This window comes from Triticum aestivum, chromosome 7D, assembly GCF_018294505.1.
Source record: "Triticum aestivum cultivar Chinese Spring chromosome 7D, IWGSC CS RefSeq v2.1, whole genome shotgun sequence".
Classification (NCBI taxonomy): Eukaryota; Viridiplantae; Streptophyta; class Magnoliopsida; order Poales; family Poaceae; genus Triticum; species Triticum aestivum.
The window spans coordinates 584,461,236-584,481,957 of record NC_057814.1 but is presented as its reverse complement, the minus strand read 5'-3'; the positions used below and the strand labels follow the sequence as shown (position 1 = coordinate 584,481,957).

Genomic DNA, 20,722 nt, shown 5'->3' with positions numbered 1-20,722 from the left:
TAGGGTTTCGATGACCAAGGAGCGAATCCGCTATGCTTGGCTCTCGAGTTGTTGTTTGTTGTCCCTAAACCGTCGCCGGGTCGTCCCTTTATATACATAGGTTGACGCCCGGCGGTTTACAGAATCCCGAGGCCGGCTCATAAACGTGTCCGGCTCAGTTTCTACCTTTCCCTATCCTACAACACAAGTTACACATCGTATGGCAGTTTATGTCTACGGGCCCTAATCCGCCTTTGGGCCCTGGGCCTTCATGTTAAGTCTCCCCCGTAAAGCGCCACACTCCTTGTCTTCATGGGCTTCAAATATGATTAACTCCTTATGGGGATAACCCGGCCTCTCCTGGCCGGTTTATACTCAGTAGTAATATCCCCAACAGCAAACGGCTAACAGATCAATGATCAATTTGTGTGTCTATGGGGTGCCCCCTCCCCCGTATATAAAGGAGTGGAGGAGGAGGAGGGGGCCGGCCTCCTAGGCGCGCCCCAAGGGGAGTCCTACTCCCACCGGGAGTAGGATTCCCCCCCCCCTTCCCTAGTTGGATTAGGAGAGAAGGAAGGGGGAGGAAGGAGGAAGGAAAGGGGGGCCGGCCCCCCTCCCAATTCGGATTGGGCTTGGGGGGGCACCCCCTCCTTTGCTCCCTTCTCCTCTCTCCCACTATGGCCCAATAAGGCCCATATACCTCCCGGGGGGTTCCGGTAACCTCCCGGTACACCGGTAAATGCCCTATCTCACCCGGAACCATTCTGATGTCCAAATATAGTCGTCCAATATATCAATCTTTATGTCTCAACCATTTCGAGACTCCTCGTCATGTCCGTGATCATATCCGGGACTCCGAACTACCTTCGGTACATCAAAACACATAATACGATCGTCACCGAACGTTAAGCGTGGGGACCCAACAGGTTCGAGAACTATGTAGACATGACCGAGACACGTCTCCGGTCAATAACCAAAGCGGAACCTGGATGCTCATATTGGCTCCTACATATTCTACGAAGATCTTTATTGGTCAAACCGCATAACAACATACGTTGTTCCCTTTGTCATCGGTATGTTACTTGCCCGAGATTCGATCGTCGGTATCTCAATACCTAGTTCAATCTCGTTACTGGCAAGTCTCTTTACTCATTCCGTAATGCATCATCCCGCAACTAACTCATTAGTCACAATGCTTGCAAGGCTTAGTGATGTGCATTACCGAGAGGGCCCAGAGATACCTCTCTGATACACGGAGTGACAAATCCTAATCTCGATCTATGCCAACTCAACAAACACCATCGGAGACACCTGTAGAGCATCTTTATAATCACCCAGTTACGTTGTGATGTTTGATAGCACACAAGGTGTTCCTCCGGTATTCGGGAGTTGCATAATCTCATAGTCTGAGGAACATGTATAAGTCATGAAGAAAGCAGTAGCAATGAAACTGTAACGATCATAATGCAATGGGTCTTGTCCATCACATCATTCTCCTAATGATGTGATCCCATTCATCAAATGACAACACATGTCTATGGTTAGGAAACATAACCATCTTTGATAAACGAGCTAGTCAAGTAGAGGCATACTAGGGACACTTTGTTAATACAATTCTAGCATGAATAATAAACATTTACCATGAAATAAGAAAATAAATAATAATTTTATTATTGCCTCTAGGGCATATTTCCTTCAGGTAATGCGGATGATATGGTGGTGGCCCAAGGCAAAGATGCCAAAGTTCCGAAAATATGATGGTGGCAAATAATGTTGGTGGTATTTTTGTGGGATGGGGGATGTCAAGAGCTTCAAAACGAGCTAAAGAACGTCAAAAACGGACTCCGGATGAATTAGTTATGGCTGAAACAAGAATTCAGCCGAGTCAGTGTCAGGGTTACCCAGACATCCGGGAGGAGGTCCGGCTGATCCGGGTCAGGTCCGGATGATCCGGGAGTACTTCCGGATGATCCGGGTTCGTCAGCTCCGGTTCTGTTTTTCGGGTGCGTGGGTTATCCGGACGTCCGGGAGAGGGTCCAGCTGATCCGGGAGGTGTCCGGATGATCCGGGAGAAGGTCCGGATGATCCGGGCAGGTCAAACTGCTCGGGATTTCCTCTCGGGGATGAATTTTTGGGCGGAAATTGGGTGATTTTCGGGGCAAAATTGAGGAGATTTCATGGATGGAAGGTGGGGAAACTTGGGTAGATGCTAGATCCACTCGAAACCAAGCAAATCCACGGATCAAAATCAACAAAACATCATCAAACCAACAAATCATAAAAAAAATTGGGGCTATTTTTGGTGGGCATTTTCGGATTTTAGGACGAAATCAAGCAAAAGAAGGCTAGAAAAAGAGGGGTAGGGGCTCCAAATTCGTGATCAACCTTGCTCTGATCCAAGATGATGTGGGGTAGAACCCTAGATGCCCGATCTTTCATGAAATGGAGGGGATCCCGCGAAGAACACGAAGAACACGAGGGAAAACGAGAGGAACACTCAAGAACAAGTCCAATCACACATCCACTAGACAATCAAACACACAAGATCCACAAGGTACATGAACAACAAAGGGAAAGATAGAAGGTAAAGTTCATCTCCATGAGGAGGTCTTGAGGTCTTCTCTGTGAGGAGGTCTTGAATCCAAGGTGGATCTTCTCCGTAGAGGCACGCGGTCTCTCTCTCGGTGGAGTAGATCCGGAATGGATGAGCAAAGCTCTATCTCAAATGAGCTACTACTTTGCTAACCCTAGAAAGGAGGTGGAGGAGGTCTATTTATAGCCCAAGGGGCGAACGGGTAAGTGAGGGGGCGAATGGGTACACGGACCTCGGCCCAAGTCATGCACGCAGGCAAGGCCGGATGATCCGGACGGGGTCCCGGATGATACGGGCGTCGGGGGTCCGGATGATCCGGGCGGAGTCCCGGATGATCCGGCTTCGGTGGAATCCTTCGGGTGTCTTCGGCGCAGTTAGCCGGACGATCCGGGGAAGGGTCCGGATGATCCGGCTGAGCCCAGATGATCCGGACGGCGGTCCGGATGTCCGGCCTGGCTCCAGCAGCCGCTCCGTCTTCTTCTTCTCCTTTCTTCCGTCTTCTCTTCCACGCTTCCCTCACGGACGGTGTAGGCGTTCCTTGGCGCTTGCACTCCTCCTCGACATCCGTGAAGCTCCGACAATACCTATGCATGCACACGGGAGAAGTGTCAAGTAGTATACCATCCTCGAAGGGGTCAAGTGAACACGTGTAAAGGAGATGATTCACCTTTATGTGTGTGAAGTAGATGTCGCACGTGTCACTTGCCAAACGGACTCTTGACATGGTGATGTCCGTAGGATACTCCGCATCATACCTTTTGAAAGGCGTTGTAGAAATGTGCTTTAACTATTTAAGTTGATGATTAAAAAGTAAGATAAAAGATGCAGTGGCAACACAAGGATATTGAATTACTAAATAGTCCTATGAACTTGTTGACTTATAGCTAATCTCCCAAATGAGTCATTTAAAGAATGTTGGGAGTCGAGGGCTATGTATGATTTGACTATATTTGTAGTCGAAAGACTGATGCTGGAGATTTTGGTACGAAGGTTGAATTCTACAGTTATAAGAAATTCAAAATATGATGTCTACGTGTAGTAGAAAACGTCAGTAATTAGCAGTGATGCTATAATCATGTAGAAAGAACTGCATTCACCTGGGAACAGTACTAACCACTAGTACAGTGTAGGCTCCTATAATTAAGCTACAGTGAACTCACCCTAATGATGCCATGTCATCATGATTAACAGAATTAAATTTAAATCAAGAATTAATTCAACTATCAAATTGAAATTTAGAAACAAGAAAACAGAAATACCTTCCAAATTGTCATTTAAAAATTTTCGTATCATCTGATTAAATCCCTAAGCAATTGTCCAAGTGGAACCAAACTCACTGGGAATTGCAACTTCACTCCAGCAACAATTAGTGTGGACCAATAGTATTTAAATTGGCAGATTTGGAATAAACAAATATTTATGCATTTCCAAATATTACAAAAACTTGTGTATGTCATTGTTACATTAAATAGTATATATATGTCAAATATCATGATAAACAAAATCTATTTTTCACCTCAAATAATTATAAAACAGGAGCTATATTAATTAGGAGATAAGGAAAAGAATAAAAGGGAAGAACTACACTGTGCGCTTCGGCCGGCTACTACAGTACACGACCCAGCCCACCCAACGGGTTGTCCCCTACCTCTGTTCACCAGAGGCGAGGTGGACGCCGCACACACGACCGTGGCCATGGATGGCCACGTGCCAGCCATCCGCCACCTCCCCGACGTCTATAAGTCCCCCTCGACCCCCCTGCACCCCTAGCCCCTGCTTTCCACACTCCCTCGCTCGCCATCGCCGATTGTGCTCCTGCCCGTGCTCAGGCGCCGTGGCCATGTCCTTGTCGATCCCGTGGCCAGAAGTCTCCCCACGCCATAGGAAGATGGCCAGAAGATCCGCATCGTCGCGCTGATCATCCCCACCGAAGGGCAGTTTGCCAAGCCGCCGCATCGCGTCGCCCTCGTCGGTCTTCCTCGTCTTCATCCGCCGGCGACCGCCGTCGATAGCGTCGCCGACAAGCCTTCCCGGCCTTCACCGAGCCCGCCATGAGCTCCACGGTGAGCTCCTCTCCCCGTTACCCCTTCCCCCGCTCAATCTGTGCCGTTTGTCTACGCCCCACACTTCGGCCACCAAGGCTGGAGCTCGCCCGCGCGCCCTATCTTGCCTCTGCCGCACGATATTTTACCCAGGTTCGGGCCCTCTTGATGAGGTAAAACCCTACATCCTACTTCTTATATATTGATTATGATGGGGTACAAAGTACAGATTGATCTATCTCGAGATTGTATGAGGATGTTCTAAGCTCTAAACCTTGCGAAGGTGTACGCTTGTCTCTACAGACTAAACCCCACGACTTATATAGACGCCGGGGGTACCTAGGGTTTACACACGGTCAGTTATAATTTAGGGATAAACACGCTAATCCTTCAAATATGCTTGAAGTGTACGCCAAGCCTCCAAGAGATCTTCATCTTGATTACGCCGAGGGCCAGGGCCAGCATGGCCCATTCATCAGTTTTCGATGGGTTCTTGGCCCAGCCCATAAAAAATGGACCGATGTGGCAAACACCCCCCAATTCATGACACCAACAGAGACGACGAGGGTTGTCGCCCGAGCCACCCCACGAGAGTGACACGGTGTATGTACCTCTTTGTGAGAATAAATCATCTCAAGTTTTAGAAAAAGCCATCTTGGTTGAAACAACCATTTCGGTTGCTACCACAGCCAAACCTCAAAAATGATTTGACATCACATATAATTGCTATGTAGGTACTAATATGGCCAACCATTAGTATGCCGGATATTGCCAGAAGGCCCCTCCCGCTTGTTTGACTCATCCTAGATGGTTTGGCACCTATCGATTTAGGTCAAACGAAAAAAACTTTTTCGCATCATCCGTCCCATCACACCGATCTACGCCAAGATAAAAGAGTGCAGGGTTGCTAGGAACAAACCATGTGATTAAAGGTCTTGCCTAGAATTGCCATAAAAATGCACTCCATTAATTCATCCCTCCTTTGGGTAGTATAAGTATATCCTCGACTATAACACGAGTAGAGTCGAATTCTCACACTAACCTAAGAGCAGACATGCCAAAATATTTTCATGTTCAGGCAACTAACTTCTGGGTAAAAGAAGAAACAACTCCACGGGCAGACCAAATCTCCCCCGTTTCTCCGCCGGGCAAATTTTAGATCGGATAATGTGTCTGCCTTGGGGGTTTTTGTCGAGTCATGCAATCTTGCGAGTTTAACACAATACAGATTCAGACACACGCGGAATGCAAAATTGCATTAAAACATTCTGCCTATTTCATCAGTTCATCGTAGAAGCCATCTCGATCAGTAATGAAAACAGCTCATCAGAAATCCCCCAAACAAAACAAACCAGAAACAAAAATAATAACCTTTCTAGAAGAAACCAGGCAGTGAAAGCCGAGACGGAAAAGTCAAGCTCTCATTGACCAGCGGGACCCCCACCCCTCCCACCCCACCCGGGGTCGTCTCGTCTCCGCCGTCTCGACACGGACACACCCCCACCGGCCCACCCCGCACCCACCGCAGCCGTGCCGTCCCTCCTCCTCCACCTCCATCCCCTTCCCATCGGGGTCAGAATCACTCCGCGCTTTCCCTTCCTTCCCACCCAAGCAAGCTCCCTCCCTCCCTTCCTCCCCGAGGGCCAGCGGCGAGCCCCGCCCCGAGATCGGCGCGAGCTCCCTCCCTCCCCGAATCGACAGCGGAGGCCGCCGGGGCGGGGCGGGCTGCTCGCGGGGTTTATCGGGGTCCGGAGCGGCGTGGGGGAGGCGGCGTGGCGGCGGCGTGGGGGATGATGATGGACGGCAGCGCGGCCGGCACGAGCAACGGCGGATCCGGGGCCGACGGGGACGCCGCCAGGAGGAACAACACCAGGATGCCCAAGTGTGAGTGAGATCTGGCCGCCGCCCCTTTCTTCCCCTGCTTGATATGGTTCTCCTTGCTGCCCGGGAACCGGAATGGATGTGGTGCGCTACTACTGGTGCTCTTGGCAGCGCCGATTTGGTCTGGTTAGTTAGCGCGGGGGGCTCGGGATGCTTGCTGGGTGGTCGTGTTCTCTCTTACTGTTGGCACCACGGTGGGATAGTAGCTTAGCTCTGTACTCTCCTTGCTAAGAACCGGAACTTAGCCTAGTGACTGTAGTTCGTTTTATCCAGAAAAAAGGGCATTCGGTCTATTGTCTAGTTACATGATGGATGGTAGTGCTTGCTTGTGTATGAGCTATGGATATCACCAAACCTTTGGGATCGAAGTGTGGATGGAATGGTTGCTCATGGAAGCTCCTGTTCTAGTGGTGTGGCCTATGTTTCTGGCATGCAGGGCAATCCTAACTCCTGAATTCCTATGCTCAGATTACAAGTTATGCAGCTCGGATAGCAACTAGATTACACTATAAGCTTAGTCCATGCTAAGCAGCCGAGCTTAACCTAGTGATTATAGCTGTTTAATCGAGGGAGAAGAGAGAATCTAGTGTCTAGTTACCTGATTGCATTGTTTGCTTGTGTATGAGCAACAGATATCAGTCAACGTTTGGTATAGATGTGTGGATGAAGTGGTTACTTAGCGTAACTCCTAACCTTGTGGTGCTTCCTGTGTTTCTGGCATGCAAGCCAATTCTTATTCCTGGATTATTATGCGCAGATTCCAAGTTCACGCAGCAGGAGCTGCCGGCCTGCAAGCCGATCCTTACTCCAAAATGGGTAAGCATACTGCCTCCTGAGATTACGGTGTAGAATACAACGGTGCCCGTGCTGGTGCAGCTCACAGATGTTTCGTCTTGTGTTATGCAGGTTGTCTCGGTGTTTTTCCTTGTCGGCGTCGTCTTTGTCCCAGTTGGCGTCGTTTCGCTACTAGCTGCACAAGATGTATGGCGCTGAGTATCTTTTACACCTTGTGTTAACATATATACACACACTGGCAGTTTCTGACTTCACTTATGCTGACTGACTGCAGGTTGTTGAGATCATTGATCGGTATGATCATGCATGTGTCCCACCTAACATGACTGATAACAAGCTTGCGTACATCAAGAATGATACTATATCCAAAGAGTGCACAAGGATTCTCACGGTAATACATAACTGAACGATTATGTTACAGTATAAATATTTCAAGTGAATAGAATTGTGTTGCGTGTACAGCTATAAGCAAGCACCTTCTATCAGTCTCTTAGCTAAAATGAGATCTTGTTGCTACCGTGCAGGTTACAAAGGAGATGAAACAGCCAATTTATGTGTACTACCAGCTCGATAACTTTTATCAGAATCATAGAAGGTATAGTCTTATTTGATGTTTTCAGTCCATAACTTCTGGAGCAACTTCACAGCTATCCATTTTCATGTTTCTCTGCAAACTGCAAATCGATTTTGTACAATCAAAATAAAAAAAGGCATACTACATAGCAGATTAACTGATAATTTGGTTACCATATTGCTAAGAATAGCATGTGTTGGGGGCTTAACATGTACTACAAAATTTCCAATTTCAGGTATGTGAAGAGCCGAAATGATGCGCAGCTAAGAGATTATAAGAAGTCAAATACGACAACCTCATGTGACCCTGAGAGGTTCACGGCTGATGGAAAACCAATTGTTCCGTGTGGTCTGATTGCTTGGAGTTTGTTTAATGACACCTATAGCTTCACTCGTGGTAAAGAAAACTTGACAGTAAACAAGAAGGACATCTCCTGGAAAAGTGATAGGGAGCACAAATTTGCCAAAAATGTCTACCCAAGCAACTTCCAGAATGGTGCGCTCATAGGTGGAAAGAAGCTTAACTCGAGTATCCCGGTATGCAAATTCTTAATCTGTACTGTGTTCCATATATATGTAGGCTACAATTGTTCACTTACTATATATACCCTCAACATTTTAATTTACAACAATGGTTCGTTTGAGTTCTTTGACTTGGATAAAAGAAGTTTCTCTGGGTATGGAATACCTGTAAAAGTTATTCATGTCAGTTCTCTTTCTATGTGGCAGCTGAGCGAACAGGAGGATCTTATTGTTTGGATGCGGACTGCAGCGCTTCCTACATTCAGAAAGTTATATGGGAGGATATACGTTGATCTCAAGGCGAATGATACCATAACAGTGAGGCTGAGTAACAACTACAATACATATAGCTTCGGTGGCAAGAAGAAGTTGGTCCTTTCCACTGCAACCTGGCTTGGAGGAAAGAATGATTTTCTTGGATTTGCATACCTCATAGTTGGTGGACTCTGTATTTTCTTGGCATTTGCATTCACCTTGCTATACTTGATAAAGCCAAGGTTAGTAGCTTTTGAACTCAGGTCCATTACAGTTAAATGAAAATGTGCTACTGCTGATGTGTACCTTTTGTGTTTGTAAGCCATGCGTGAGACATGCATTTAGCTTTCTTGATTTAGTCCTTAAGTTTGCTGTGGAGAGCTTGTCCACCTAATGCTACATTTGTAGCAGTAATGCTATGCCTGCAGCTAATCTTTTGGATTTTGGGAGTGTTTGGTTCGATATGTAACATAGCAACCCCTGGTAGAATTGTTAGTTCCACCTCTTTTTTTTTTGTGAAGCGTTTGGTTCCTTTTTGCACTTGTGACTTGCCACACTTTCTTAGCCTCCTTTTTGCCTAAATTAGCCACACTTGTGGGCTGTGGCCCGTGGGAACTACTTTGGTTGCGATGGCATAGATAGTATGGCAGTTGCTTAAGGTTAGTTGGGGCAGAGTGATCCGTCCATGTATACTGACATCCTCCTGACTATGGATGATGTACTCTATTTCATCTTGAGTTCTTGACTCTCCCAGTCTTGGTAAGATTAGGATGGCATTGGGTTGTATCCTTGTATGAGCATAGTTCATGATTTGTTCTTTTTGTTGAAAGAGATTTTGGGTAGAAGCATATATATTATTGCCAATGTTAGTAGGGCCAGCCGACCAGGCAAAGGACAACCAGCTGTTCCCATTTACTTTGGCCTTTTATGCTACTACTAGTATGCATACACGTGCATTGCACGTCTTAAATTACAGAGTGGTTTTGGTTAAAAAATCACAAATGTCATTATACAAATGCAGAAATTGAGTGGTTCTAGAATAGAATGGAGACATTCACGTTTTACTGCTCACCACGAATCAAACTGCTCGCATCCGTTAGATTTAGCAGACCAATGGTTATTAGGATTGATCTATAGGTCCAATTCAAAACTGGTACACTATATAGTACGTACGTATAGGTATAGAAATAGTTGGTTTACCCTGGTAGTTTACCATGAGTGCTGCATCCATACGAGCTCATACTTTGTCATGACATGATGAAGCTATCACAAGCACTGCAGGACTTGACACAAAACCACCACATTCTGTGTAAATTGTTGCAATGTAACTAACCAGTATTGCTTCTGTTGACCTGCCTTCTTACTGGTCTAAATTATGGCCTTTTTGCAGGAAACTGGGAGATCACAACTACCTGTCCTGGAACAGGCACCCCGCAGGCCGCTAAGGGTGTTTCCGAACTCGATATGGCGTACAATTGATGCCCGCCTCGACTACGTGAAATGTATCATCATGCCCTACATGATACCTGAGATTGCCAGTAGCTCTAGACCACTTGTGTGTGTACATTTTAACAAACGGATCTATCTATGTTCTTTTGTTTGTTGTGGTAGGGGCATGCATACAACAGCCGATCTTTGTTGTTGGGTACTACGGATTGTATTACTACCTCTGATCCATAATAAGTGTTGCAGTTTTGAACTAGTCCCAGTTCGAAACTGCGACACTTACTCTGGATCGGAGGGAGTATCAAGTTTCTCATTTCGTGGTATGGATTTATTAACCATTCTGTAATGTACTGTAATAGTTTATTGACCCTATGAGATTCCAGACAATGCATGAATGCCTTGGGATACCAAAGTTACATTTTTCCGATAACCTGTCAAAGTCTGCTAACAAGTGCAGCAGCAGATTTGCTGTAACTTCTTTCGGGGTAACCATGAAGTACTCCCTCTGGTTCTTTTTACTCTGCATATAAGAATTGTCTAAAGTCAAACTTCGTAAAGTTTGATCATATTTATATGAAAAAATATAAATATCTACAATGCTAAAGTTATACAATATGAAAATTTAAGTCACAACGCATCTAATGATAATGATTTCACATTGTGAATGTTTGTATTTTTTTCTATAAAATTGGTCAAACTTTATAATGTCTAATTTCAGACAAATCTTATATGCGAACTAGTAAAAAAGTACGTAGTAGTATTCTTTAATGGGGGTAACAATGAAGTAGGAGCAGTCTATAATCCAACGAGAAGCTCTTCATGTGCTGCGTCGATTCAGTTTTCACTTTTCAAACACATGCATCCTATCCTATCTACACCGTTGATGAATCGGCAGAAGAATCCGTTCGATGTCTCGACAAACGCACGCGCGCCCAACGGGTAGGTACTCGCGCTCGCGCGCGCGCGGGTAGCTGCGACCTACCTACCGGCGGCCGCCCTCCGCTCCCTCCTCGGAGCGTGGATATAGATACCTGGATGGACAGCCGAGGGCGGAGGCAGACCGGTGACAGCTGCAGCAGCAAGCCGGCCGATCGAGGATGGGGACCGGCGACGGCGACGCGGCGGCGGTGCGCACCGCGGGGGAGGCGGCGCGGATGGTCTGGGAGGAGTCGCGGCGCCTCTGGGGCATCGGCACGCCCATCGCCATCGCCACGCTCAGCCTCTTCGCCGTCAGCTCCGTCACCACCGTCTTCGTCGGCCACCTCGGCAACCTCCCCCTCGCCGCCGCCTCCATCGGCCTCTCCGTCTTCTCCACCTTCTCCTTCGGCTTCCTCGTACGTCCGTCACTGTCCATCTCCCTCACCCACACAAACACCATTGCTGACTGCTGATGCTGACGCTAACTAACACGCTGCATGCATGCAGCTGGGCATGGGGAGCGCGCTGGAGACGCTGTGCGGGCAGGCGTTCGGGGCGGGCCAGGTGGCGATGCTGGGCGTCTACCTGCAGCGCTCCTGGATCGTGCTCATCGCCGCCTCCCTCCTCATGGTGCCCTTCTATGCCCTCGCCGAGCCGCTGCTCCTGGCCATCGGCCAGGACGCCGCCGTGGCGCGGGAGGCGGCGCGCTTCGCGCTCCGCATCCTCCCCGGCGCGCTCTCCTTCGCCGTCAACTTTCCCACCGCCAAGTTCCTGCAGGCGCAGCGCAAGGTGCTGGTGCTCGCCTGGGTCGGCGTGGCCGGGCTCGGCTTCCACGCCGCGCTCACCTACCTCCTCGTCGCCGTCCTCGGCTGGGGCCTCCCCGGCGCCGCCGCCGCCTACGACGTCTCGCTCTGGGCCATCGCGCTCGCCCAGGCCGCCTACATCGTCGGCTGGTGCCGGGACGGCTGGCGGGGCTGGTCCGTGGCCGCGTTCCACGACATATGGGCCTTCGTCCGCCTCTCGCTCGAGTCCGCCGTCATGCTCTGCCTCGAGATCTGGTACATCGGCATGATCACCGTCCTCACCGGCCACCTCCAGGACGCCCAGATCGCCGTCGACTCGCTGGGCATCTGGTACTACTTGACACTCGTTACCAAAACCCATTACAACCTGACAGCATTCTGAACTTATATGGCTGACAGAGCTATCCATCTGTACATTTGTGGCTTTGCAGCATGAATGTGAACGGATGGGAGGGCATGATCTTCATCGGCCTCAACGCTGCCATCAGCGTTCGGGTCTCCAACGAGCTGGGCTCCGGCCGGCCGAGGGCGGCGAAGCACGCGGTCATGGTCGTCGTCGGCGAGTCGCTGCTCATCGGGCTGCTCTGCATGGCCCTCGTGCTCATCTTCAGAGACAGCTTCTCCGTCATCTACACCACCGACTCAGAGCTCCAGCACGCCGTCTCCAGGATCGCGGGGCTGCTCGGCCTCACCATGGTGCTCAACAGCGTGCAGCCCGTGCTTTCAGGCATGCCTCTCCCCTTCCTCTCACACCATTGCTAGTTTCATTTTGTTCATGTCGACTCAACCTTCCTCTCATTCAGGGGTTGCCATTGGAGGAGGATGGCAGGGCCTTGTCGCGTACATCAACCTTGGCTGCTACTACATCTTCGGGCTGCCCCTCGGCTATCTCCTCGGCTACAAGTTCAACTATGGAGTTGGGGTAATTGGCTATGCTATTTAAACAGTACCGCAAAATTGCAAAATTTAAAATGAAGGACGGTATTTGTGGTATGATTCTTCGATATTTTCGGTCATGAATTTTGTGGCGTTGGCTGTGATTTCAGGGGATTTGGGCCGGCATGCTTTGCGGGATTGCGCTTCAGACACTGATCTTAATCTTCATAGTGTGGAGAACGGATTGGAACGCAGAGGTATAAAATTCCTTCTCGCCCTTCCAAACTTCACACCTTTGTTTGATTTCAGACATGTTATTTACATGGGAAATGCTGAGCTTTTCACCTTGCTCATCTCTCATACCCTACAACTGCAGGCTGCGCTGGCTTCAAGCCGTGTGCGAAAGTGGGGCGGCGCAGATGCAACCAAGCCTCTCCTGGAATAGACCTAGATCACCATCGATCAATAAAACTCTGCTTCCCCGAAGAAAGAGAGAAGCATATCCCTAAGCCTTGTGGCGCCGATGTAAAAGTTAGAAGTTCTCTAGCAGCATTTTGTAAGATGGTCATTCTTATGCCATCATTTCTTTTTTCTTTTCTTTTTTGAACCCTTTTCCAAATTTTCTTAGACCATGCTATGCAGTGGCGCTTGTGTGCTTTAGTTGTGTAGAACTAGAAGGAAATGCGCTTCTTGCTGCGCCGTTGTCTCTCAGCATTGCGGCAGCAAGCTTTTTCCTTTGATATTTATCATAACAGACATTTCATGGAATCTCTCTACTCAGCAACCTGGGACAATTAGCAGCACTGGAAATTAAAAAAGGAATGCACACTACACATCCACACAATTGATCTTGCCACAACAGATGTTCTGAAATGTAACGAAAGGCGGAGAATACTTAGACAGAACTACTATTATCTACAAACCAAATACTCGCCATATTTCCTTTTTTTAGGGAATACTCGACATAATTACCCCCTCTGTTGATGGTCTCACCTGGCGAGAATGGAAATTTTCTCCCAGATGATCTCTTCACTTGTCAAGGCGCCTTTCCAGTTGATGGCGAGGTGATTGACACTGGCAAAGGCACTGAAGAGGCCTTTAGCGAATCTTTACTCGCCAACAACAGAACCAGGGAGAGCAACCAGAGGGCTTTGTACCCACTGTGCCCACACAGTAGGCTTGTGCTGAGATATCACATTCATGTTGGGAGTTTGAAAATAACCCCAACATCGCAATCCTATCAACCTCATACACGATGCAGAATCATGTTAAATTCCTCCATTATGCGAAACATGATTAGAATTATTCGTCATTGCAAGATGTTTGTCGCACGGCTGAATCACTTGGCCACATTCAGCAGTCAACAACAGCACTGGAAGCCTACTACCAGAGTTCAAGTAGCTCCAGCTAGCTAAACTGGCCAGTGAACCATCGCTACAACACATCCCTTCTCCTTGGCTCCCTCACTCCCCAGCAAGAGCACAACAGGAACCATCCCAGGGGCGAGATTCAGAGCTTCTCGGCCATCCTGCGCAGCAGTGCGGCCCCTAGTGGCTCCTCAGCGGGTTCCTCGGTCGGGTTCTTGGTGAGCCATGCCTGTGCGGCTTCGAGATCAGGGAGCACCGGCGCGCCGGACTGCCTCCAGCTCTCGGCGTCGGCGGTCTTGAACCGGTCCAGGAGCAGCGCGTGCATCCCGATGCTCCGTGCAGGGACGTAGTCCTTGCGGTAGCTGTCGCCAATGTGGAGCGCCTCTTCCGGTGCGACGTTCCCCGCCATCTCCAGCGCGATCTTGTAGATTTTTGGGTCAGGTTTCTCGACACCGACGATGCCTGAGAACACCCCGAAGTCCCACTCTGAGCCCTAGATGCACAACTAAGACATGCATCAGGCGACTGCTTTTATAGGATGATGAATGGCTGAAAAGGTTGTGACTGTGGTGTGTAATGTTATCAAACCTGATTCAGCCCTAACGCAGGCAAGATGACCTCTTTGTACCGGTACTCTGCATTGCTGACGATTCCAACTGTGATCCCCTTTTCCCTCAGCCCTCTCATGAAGGGCTGTGCATCAGGAAAAACAGAGTATGGCGCAGAGGAGCCAAAGGCGGAATAAATTCGCTTGAACACTTTATCAAATGTCTCATCATCGTAATCATACCCAGCCTGCAGTATAAATTGAGCAATCAGATCACTAGGAAAATGAGAAGGTCAACGCAAATTCCTGAAAAAAAAATCTGCAAAATGGTTTTACCTTAACAAATGAATCCTTGACACAAATCCTCCACCATTCAATCGTTGGCATCTTTGCCGCAAATCCAAAGCATGGGTATTTCCTTGCCATCTCAGTGTATGCAAGCTTGAAGCCTTCGTGCATTCGATCATAATCAGGGCATGGCTTTCCAGCAGCCTTAGCAGCCATGCAGTAGTAATCACCAAGCCGTCCTTTGTAAGCAAGCAGAGTACCAGTCACATCCACAGTAACCAGCCGCAATTTCGATAGCAGCGACATGTCTGATGATGATCTGAACAACAGTTATATTCTTCTGTCAGCAAAGCCACATAACGAGAATCAGGACAATATGCATAACCGACAATTCACACATATGGCGTGCACTTGAGTAGTATCTAATTAACTACTCCTGCATACAACTAAGATTTTGGGTAGATAACATGCATGAAAGGAAACAACAGTTTAAACTAAGCATTTTATAGCAGAAATCAAACTTGCACTAACAAGCAACAACCCCTCCTTCCCAACAGATATCAAATATGTTTTTCCTCATTGGAACAGTCAACGGATGTAACACGACAAATTTTAAAGGAATAAGCAAGCATACAGATTCACAGCGCTAAGCTAAATGGCTCGCATGGAATCAATCAGTTGAAATGGTGAGAAATCAAATCACATTGTAACAGGAAAACAAAGTAAAAAGGAGGCCATGAACTGCTAAAGAATCCACATTATCGCTGAATACGGTAATGGGGACAATAGCCCACAAAACAGAGTTTCGACCTAAATAGAACACTTTGCAGTTTGCACTCCATTAAAATTTTCTATAATGAAACAAAATATGCTAGTAGTAGTTAATGCAGCGCATGATAATATTGATTTAGATCCCCTTATTTCTCAGTTAAAATAAGCAAGTCAGGTCGGCTCAAAGCAAGATAACACAAAGCCAGAGCGCCGTGCCTTTATACTGTCTTTAAAGTCTAATACCCCCCGCACACAAAGCAAATCTTATCCGCTGCCATTACCTCAAGCAGAGGACCAAAGACTGCTTCTCCGGCCACCAAGAATGCCTGCAAAAAACAGGAACGGCCGAGGAATCAGGGACGGCCCAACGGCGGCAAGATCCTAGCTTTCCGCGCAAGAACACGACAGGAACCAAGAAATAAATGAAACAATCCAATCCAGATATACCACCACCTGAATCGATCCGGCGATGTTGCGGCTAGGAGGGAAGGATTCCGGTGGAAGTCGCGGCGCGCAGGCTCGGGCTGAGATCTCAGAGAAGGGGAAGGGGAAGCTGATTCATTCCCGGGAGTGGGAGGATTTCCGGGTTGGGAGATGGGATTTTGCTGGGCTTGCTGTCGCCGGCTATAAAGTATCGGGGCTTTGGGAGCGGGGAGTGGAAATCTGTGGAATTCGGGAGCAGAATACCGGCGGTGCTCGTCCACGGTTTTGCTGGTTCATCGGATTGCAGCTCAAGGCAGGGGGGCGATAGGGTGTTTTGGGAGAGAATGGGTGTGCCATGTCAGCAATGGACCAGCTGCACTCTTTGGAGTAGTATAGTAGTATTATTAAAACGCTGTTAAAAAAAACTAGTAGTAGGAGTAGTAATTAATATGTGCCATAGAAAAGGCTAGTGCTTTGTGGTGAAGTTTGTAATGGCCGCGTAAACGAAATGTGGACAATCTAAAATCTATAACATGGAAAGATAAATGCCGTTGGAGGGGGAGCAAGGGCGATGACCCGGGTGACATTGCTAGCTAGCGGCATCGATAGGACGATCACCTCTAAGGGGTTTAGCGGCGTCTTCGGTTATTTCTTTCGGAGACGAGGCCATGAGGTAGGGACACCGGCGACCAAGGATCGGACTGGTCGTGCAACAAGTCAATGATTGTCGGTGGTCGACGAGCGCCAGAAGGGGAAGTGGCGGGTTTGTGGCGGGAAAGTAGGAGGTGGGATCAGAGTTAGGAGAAAGAACCATATTCCTGAAGGGGGATACCAGGGAAAGAGTTCGCCGGGGAGGAGGGCATGTGGTAGAAGAAGAGTGTGCATCAGTTGAGGCTAGACATCCCACAGTTGTTACCTACTAGGTTTTTATGTTACTACATATTTACTCTTCCGCTCTCCTTCCGGTTCGACTCCTTCATCTACCGTGGCATCTTCACCCAACATCATCTTACTCTTTAATACTTATGACAAACAATAGAGAAAAGTAAAGAATCTAGATAATTCTACTCCATTCTCGTTAAGTTGGAGGAGGCGGGAGGGGGAGAGGGAGGCCACAAGAAAGGGTTACCGCCATCCAAGATTAGATCAGTGACCTTTAGAACGATGGCAAAGGCAGATCAACGACTTGTGGTAGAAGATTTTAGGTGGCCTATATGGTGTAGGAAGAGGAAGGGGTGAATTTGGGCCACGAATCAGAAGGTGGGACTTGGGCAAGGAAAATAGCTAGATTCGTGAAGGGGCATACCAGAGAGAGGACTTAGAGGGAGGGAGGGAGGGGGTGAGGAGAGTCTGCAATACATATGGAGTGTGCATCACTTGAGACTGGCCACCAGACAGTCATTGTCTGCTAGTTTTTTATGCCACACTATCTTTGATCTCTCGCTATGTTTCCCATTCTTCTTCGTCTATCGTGGCATTTGTTCCATGATTACTATGAATTTCTTTGTTCTACTTCTTCTTTAATGTGTTGTTTTAGCAAACTTTTGATTGAGTTGATGGGGACACTATTCAAATAAGATTGATGTGCCTACTTTCTTTCTTGATTGCGATAATTTTGTGAAATCTTCTATATGAAATCCGTTTCAAGAAGAAGAAGAAAGTGGGCACTTGTACATTGGCACACCATATTTAAATAAAGGGTCTGTCTATGTCACATCTAGATGTGAGATATTATCTCGCATCTAACTCTCTCACCCTTGATTTTTTTTAAAGTCTCCCATGGATTTGTTTTGCCCCTAAGGATGAGGGAGTTAGATGTGAGATAATATCTCATATCTAGATGTGAAATAGCAAACCTGTTAAATAAAATGAAAAGATGTTTATCATTTAAAAAATAATTTGTGTCCAAGTTGGTGCTGCTTGAGATGGATCCAACGCTAAACGTTAAACACATCATAACCTATTATAGACAAGACATGATATGCTGATAGTATGTAAAGTGGGCTAACTAAAGAAATATAAAATTTGACAAACAGTTCCAAATAGTGACGGTGAGAGAGGCTATTGAAGGATAACTACAAGTCGACAACTCTCACATTCGAGAAATTTCTATTAATTAAAGCTAAGCTAAATACTCATATTCTAAGAACCTTCATTGTAACATTCAAAATTTATGTATTGGAAAACCACCAATCAAGATTTCTATAGATATTAACATAGCCACACAAGTATAAACATGCAAGTGACAAAAGTTATCAAGAATAGTCCCCAGAAAACATATTGAGAACAGAATGTGTATTTTTGAATTAAAACAGAATTCAGTTTGCTACTCCCAAAAAGAATTTAACAAATATAATAAAATAGTCACGAGAAAATATGGTATTGCTTTAGCATTAGTCGTAGTGATAGAGATTTGAGTTGTAGAACAAAAAACTTCAAGTTTTAATATTACCAACAGAATTGTGTGATTTATGTTATTATTTATAATAGATGCTTTTTATAAGACTGGTTTAGTAATAATAATTATATTAATTTGAAAAATATACTCCCCCGTTCCATATAAGTTGTCGCTGCCAACTAATATGGAACAGAGCGAATAATAAACATTGAATGGTAATTGAGTTGTAAGGAAGTAAAAAATAGTTACTATAAATACTATAGATTTCTTTGTAAATTGTTAGTTGTAGTAAAACAATCATATCTTGTGTTCCCGCTAATCTCTACGTGGCATGTAAAAGAAAGTCCAAAAAGTTGAATGAATCCCCTAGACGGTCAACGCAAGTCTAAGGGTCATATCATGGGCAACCAACTCAACGAAGAGTAGAAGAGAATGAATCAAGTCCACTGCCGCCTCCAAACCCATCAGAGAGAAGATGCGCCATGCCGTCTAGATGCGCGGTCACAACGCATTCCCATCGGGGGCTCCACGCGGGGAGAGCACCAAGGAACCAGGGGAGACTAGGGTCATGGGGAACATCGGCGGCGAGGCTGAGAGCATCAAGGCAACAAGGGAGATCAAGGCAACGGGAAATGACGATGATGGCGAGAAGGCCGAGTCGAGAGCGGGAGTGGGGAATGGTTCTGGTGAGCTCCTGGAAAGCACAAGGGTTGTCGTTCCTCTTACATTAGCAGTCTTTCTCTCCGCGTGGATCAAAGAATGCATTAGGGAGGACATGTCGGAGGCTATGCGGGATATGCTAAAGGGCACGCAGTACGCATCCGAGGGAGTCATCTTTTTGACCATTCACTTTCTTGTTCCTGTTCCAGGTGAATTTTAGGAGGTGGGGATCCTAGAGCCGCGAGAGTGGAGTGACTTCGACCCTTCATTTCTTTCGCCTCAACTTCCGTGAGTAAAACCTGTTCCACGTTGCTATCTTACCATTTTCTTATCTGGCTTGCTCATGTAGCCTGAAGTGTTGTGGTTATCTGTACCTATCTTACATATTAAACCATTGTGTGAAGTAAAAAAAAGAACAAAATCAAATGAGTCTCCTCAACCAATGAATACTAAGCCCATGAATAAAGCCCCCATATGGTGGATGGAATTTCCTTCGTATGGACTAAATATTACCTCTACTATCCTTCACCCTTACCATATTGAGGGTACTCATGTTCATTTATCAAGGATGTCTCGCCTAAGTCTCTCATGATTATGTAAATCATTCACTCCCACCAAAAATCTCAAGGGGAGGACAGTGAGCTCCAAGAGAAGTTCAGAGAGTTCTAGGGTTGAGTTCGAGTAGACGCGTTAGACTCGGACCAATGTTGCAGGAAGAAAATGTGAGAGGGGGTGTTGAGGAGACGCATTTAACTCAGCCATCTGACCATACATTTCCTTGATGCCCACCTAGCATAGGATTAGTTTGCGCTCTATCGAAGTGACTTATTTAAGAAACGCCGCTGTGTAAATTTGTTCATATATGAAGACCTTTGCTATAAGGTCATCATACACACCTCATTAAATATTTGCTTATATTTCCTTACTGATTGTCATGGTTCTAAGTCTGACACTAGAATATGGGGTACGTAAAAGGAGGCAAGATCCTAGCTACGGTGAGATTGTGCACGCAAGATTTATGTGTTCAGGCCCTTCTCAGAGGAAGTAACATCCCTACGTCTCGGTGCCCGGAGGCTTGGTCGACTGGATTATGCGTGAACTTATAGGGGGTGCGAACCCTTGTGCCAGTGGAGGGGGGTGGCTTATATAGAGTGCACCAGGACCCCAGCCAGTCCACGTTACAAGAAGTTCAATGTACATTAAGGAGAGGCTTTACTGGTAACGCCAATAATAAAGGCATATAAATGATCATTAAGACTACGGAGTGAACGCCTGACCGTTGCTATCCTGAGTGACCTTAGATCTTCTGTACTCCGAGTGGTTTCTGGTATGGTCGAATGAGTATATCCTGGTCGAATAGAATTGGGTTATCTGAGTGGAATCGTTGGTCGAGTGGGTTGCACTCTGATGTGATTTTAGTCGATAGATGCTGATGTACTTTGAATGCTTCTGACTCTAGGGCAGTGTCCTTGGGGAGGGCGTCTAGGTCAGGCCTATTACCCTACCCTAGGTACATGTCATCATCATTAGCCCCCGAATGGATGGAGGTCCGATTGGAGAAGAGGTTGAAGATGGTTCCGACCCG

At 47.0% G+C, this 20,722-nt stretch overlaps 3 protein-coding genes across 5 annotated transcripts; 2 read left to right on the top strand and 1 right to left on the bottom strand.

Annotated features, from left to right (window-relative positions):
• Window positions 1-6,116: 6,116 nt before the first annotated feature.
• On the top strand, window positions 6,117-10,510 carry LOC123164829 (ALA-interacting subunit 3; the record flags this gene model as incomplete). Its single annotated transcript, XM_044582423.1, is given in 8 exon segments — window positions 6,117-6,498; window positions 7,253-7,311; window positions 7,402-7,476; window positions 7,565-7,681; window positions 7,815-7,885; window positions 8,100-8,400; window positions 8,593-8,882; window positions 10,031-10,510. Coding segments are annotated over 8 exon segments (1,062 nt in total). The 3' UTR covers window positions 10,086-10,510.
• A 629-nt stretch (window positions 10,511-11,139) lies between these two features.
• LOC123165816 (protein DETOXIFICATION 34-like) lies at window positions 11,140-13,308 on the top strand. The gene is made up of 6 exons (XM_044583548.1): window positions 11,140-11,420; window positions 11,512-12,137; window positions 12,239-12,534; window positions 12,611-12,729; window positions 12,854-12,940; window positions 13,060-13,308. The coding sequence occupies exons 1-6, from the start codon at window positions 11,184-11,186 to the stop codon at window positions 13,126-13,128; spliced, it is 1,434 nt and encodes a 477-aa protein (XP_044439483.1). The 5' UTR covers window positions 11,140-11,183; the 3' UTR covers window positions 13,129-13,308.
• Window positions 13,309-13,946: 638 nt separating this feature from the next.
• LOC123165817 (haloacid dehalogenase-like hydrolase domain-containing protein 3) lies at window positions 13,947-16,433 on the bottom strand. 3 transcript variants are annotated; one of them, XM_044583551.1, is made up of 5 exons: window positions 16,110-16,433; window positions 15,938-15,982; window positions 14,934-15,222; window positions 14,639-14,845; window positions 13,947-14,543 (listed from the first exon to the last, which is right to left on the bottom strand). In XM_044583551.1, the coding sequence occupies exons 3-5, from the start codon at window positions 15,189-15,191 to the stop codon at window positions 14,193-14,195; spliced, it is 816 nt and encodes a 271-aa protein (XP_044439486.1). In that variant the 5' UTR covers window positions 15,192-15,222; window positions 15,938-15,982; window positions 16,110-16,433; the 3' UTR covers window positions 13,947-14,192. The 3 variants fall into 3 exon arrangements, with proteins under 3 accessions (XP_044439486.1, XP_044439484.1, XP_044439485.1); XM_044583549.1 differs by having other exon boundaries at window positions 14,934-15,225; window positions 16,110-16,432; XM_044583550.1 differs by having other exon boundaries at window positions 14,934-15,204; window positions 16,110-16,431.
• Window positions 16,434-20,722: the final 4,289 nt, after the last annotated feature.

What these genes read in the sequence shown, in the direction of transcription:
- LOC123165816 (XM_044583548.1), top strand. Translation starts at nt 11,184, where the DNA reads ATGGGGACCGGCGACGGCGACGCGGCGGCGGTGCGCACCGCGGGGGAG. An exon ending in CGTGCAGCCCGTGCTTTCAG is followed by an intron (nt 12,535 to 12,610) that starts GCATGCCTCTCC and finishes CCTCTCATTCAG; the next exon opens with GGGTTGCCATTGGAGGAGGA. An exon ending in GAACGGATTGGAACGCAGAG is followed by an intron (nt 12,941 to 13,059) that starts GTATAAAATTCC and finishes CTACAACTGCAG; the next exon opens with GCTGCGCTGGCTTCAAGCCG.
- LOC123165817 (XM_044583551.1), bottom strand. Translation starts at nt 15,191, where the DNA reads ATGTCGCTGCTATCGAAATTGCGGCTGGTTACTGTGGATGTGACTGGT. An exon ending in TCAAGGATTCATTTGTTAAG is followed by an intron (nt 14,846 to 14,933) that starts GTAAAACCATTT and finishes TTTATACTGCAG; the next exon opens with GCTGGGTATGATTACGATGA. An exon ending in CTGCGTTAGGGCTGAATCAG is followed by an intron (nt 14,544 to 14,638) that starts GTTTGATAACAT and finishes TTGTGCATCTAG; the next exon opens with GGCTCAGAGTGGGACTTCGG.